The sequence below is a fragment of the Penaeus monodon genome, chromosome 22 (assembly GCF_015228065.2).
Source record: "Penaeus monodon isolate SGIC_2016 chromosome 22, NSTDA_Pmon_1, whole genome shotgun sequence".
Classification (NCBI taxonomy): Eukaryota; Metazoa; Arthropoda; class Malacostraca; order Decapoda; family Penaeidae; genus Penaeus; species Penaeus monodon.
Genome location: NC_051407.1, coordinates 23,830,449 through 23,831,541, shown reverse-complemented (window position 1 = coordinate 23,831,541; position 1,093 = coordinate 23,830,449). Strand labels below are relative to the sequence as shown.

General features: G+C 44.7%; 1 protein-coding gene across 1 annotated transcript in view; it reads left to right on the top strand.

Annotated features, from left to right (window-relative positions):
* Positions 1-760: 760 nt before the first annotated feature.
* The window catches only part of LOC119587371 (synaptotagmin-5-like), a 1,195-nt gene continuing 862 nt past the window's right edge, over positions 761-1,093 (top strand). Inside the window, exons 1-2 of the mRNA XM_037936115.1 lie at positions 761-799; positions 906-1,076. Of these exons, the coding sequence (XP_037792043.1) occupies positions 761-799; positions 906-1,076 (210 nt within the window). The remainder of the gene's footprint in view (positions 800-905; positions 1,077-1,093) is intronic.

The window sequence follows — 1,093 nt, the reverse complement described above, 5'->3', positions numbered from 1 at the left end:
AGCAATCGATAGTGTAGAAGAAAAAAACTTCAAAATTACAAGCTCGGGCTCGGTCTCCGACGCAGTTGTCCATTTCCCCCCCCTTTTCCCTGCGGTCTGGATTCAGATAAAACGACATTCTGGTTTTTTTTTCGAGTGGCTGCTGACGATAACGCGTTTTTGTTTGGATATTGAAAGTCGTCGGGTGATTGGGAGAGAGAGTGAGTGTCACGTGGCGGTGAACGTTGCCTACGCTCGAGCTTAAATAGGACATTGCTTTCTGACATTACTTTCCTTTTTTGGTTGTGAGAAAGAAGGCGGGCGAAGATTAGCCGTCACATACTAGAGTCTAGATGGGGGATAGCGTGCAGTCCAGACATGCAGCACGCAAACAGGGGATTACAGTGAGAAGGGGGTGGGTTCATTGTCTTCGGACTTCTTGCAGTACCCAAATTTAAAACGCGTTTGGGGTCATTGACCTTGTGTGGCATTGTTGAGTTGGTAATTTTAAGACATTTACGGATGAAATAAGAAAAAAAAAAATATTTATAAAGAGATAAATGGTCACTCTGTTGTTCTGAAAAATGAAAGTAAACATTTCATAATTATGCTAATTATACTTTACTAATTTATCGAAATGTACTCACAGAGGGGCGAGACCTGGTGGCCAAGACTTAAATGGCTACGTGCCCCTTACTGTGTCGTGAAATCAACAGCGAGGTCAAGTACCGCACTGGGGTCAAGAAGAAGCCCCTCACCCCGAGTGGGGGGAAAACCCCTGATGACGCACCTGCCGAGACACCCAGACATCCTTGCCATTGTGAGCATTCGACCTCAAAGACCTTGTACAAATTCAATGCAGCTCAGATGTAAGCTTTCAGCATTTCTTTTAAACAAAAATACTTATAGGATTTAACATTTTTCAGACCTTGTGGGATCACGATGCCTTTGGAAGAGATTTCCTCGGTTCTGTTGCTTTGAAGGAGTCTGACGTCCGCGACTTGTCTCACAAGGATGCCCCGAAGTGGTGCACGCTGGAGGGTACCAAGTCTGGCCAGATAGAGATCAGAGTCAAGGTCATATCTGATGATTATGAGGTAAATAGTTCTGTGCC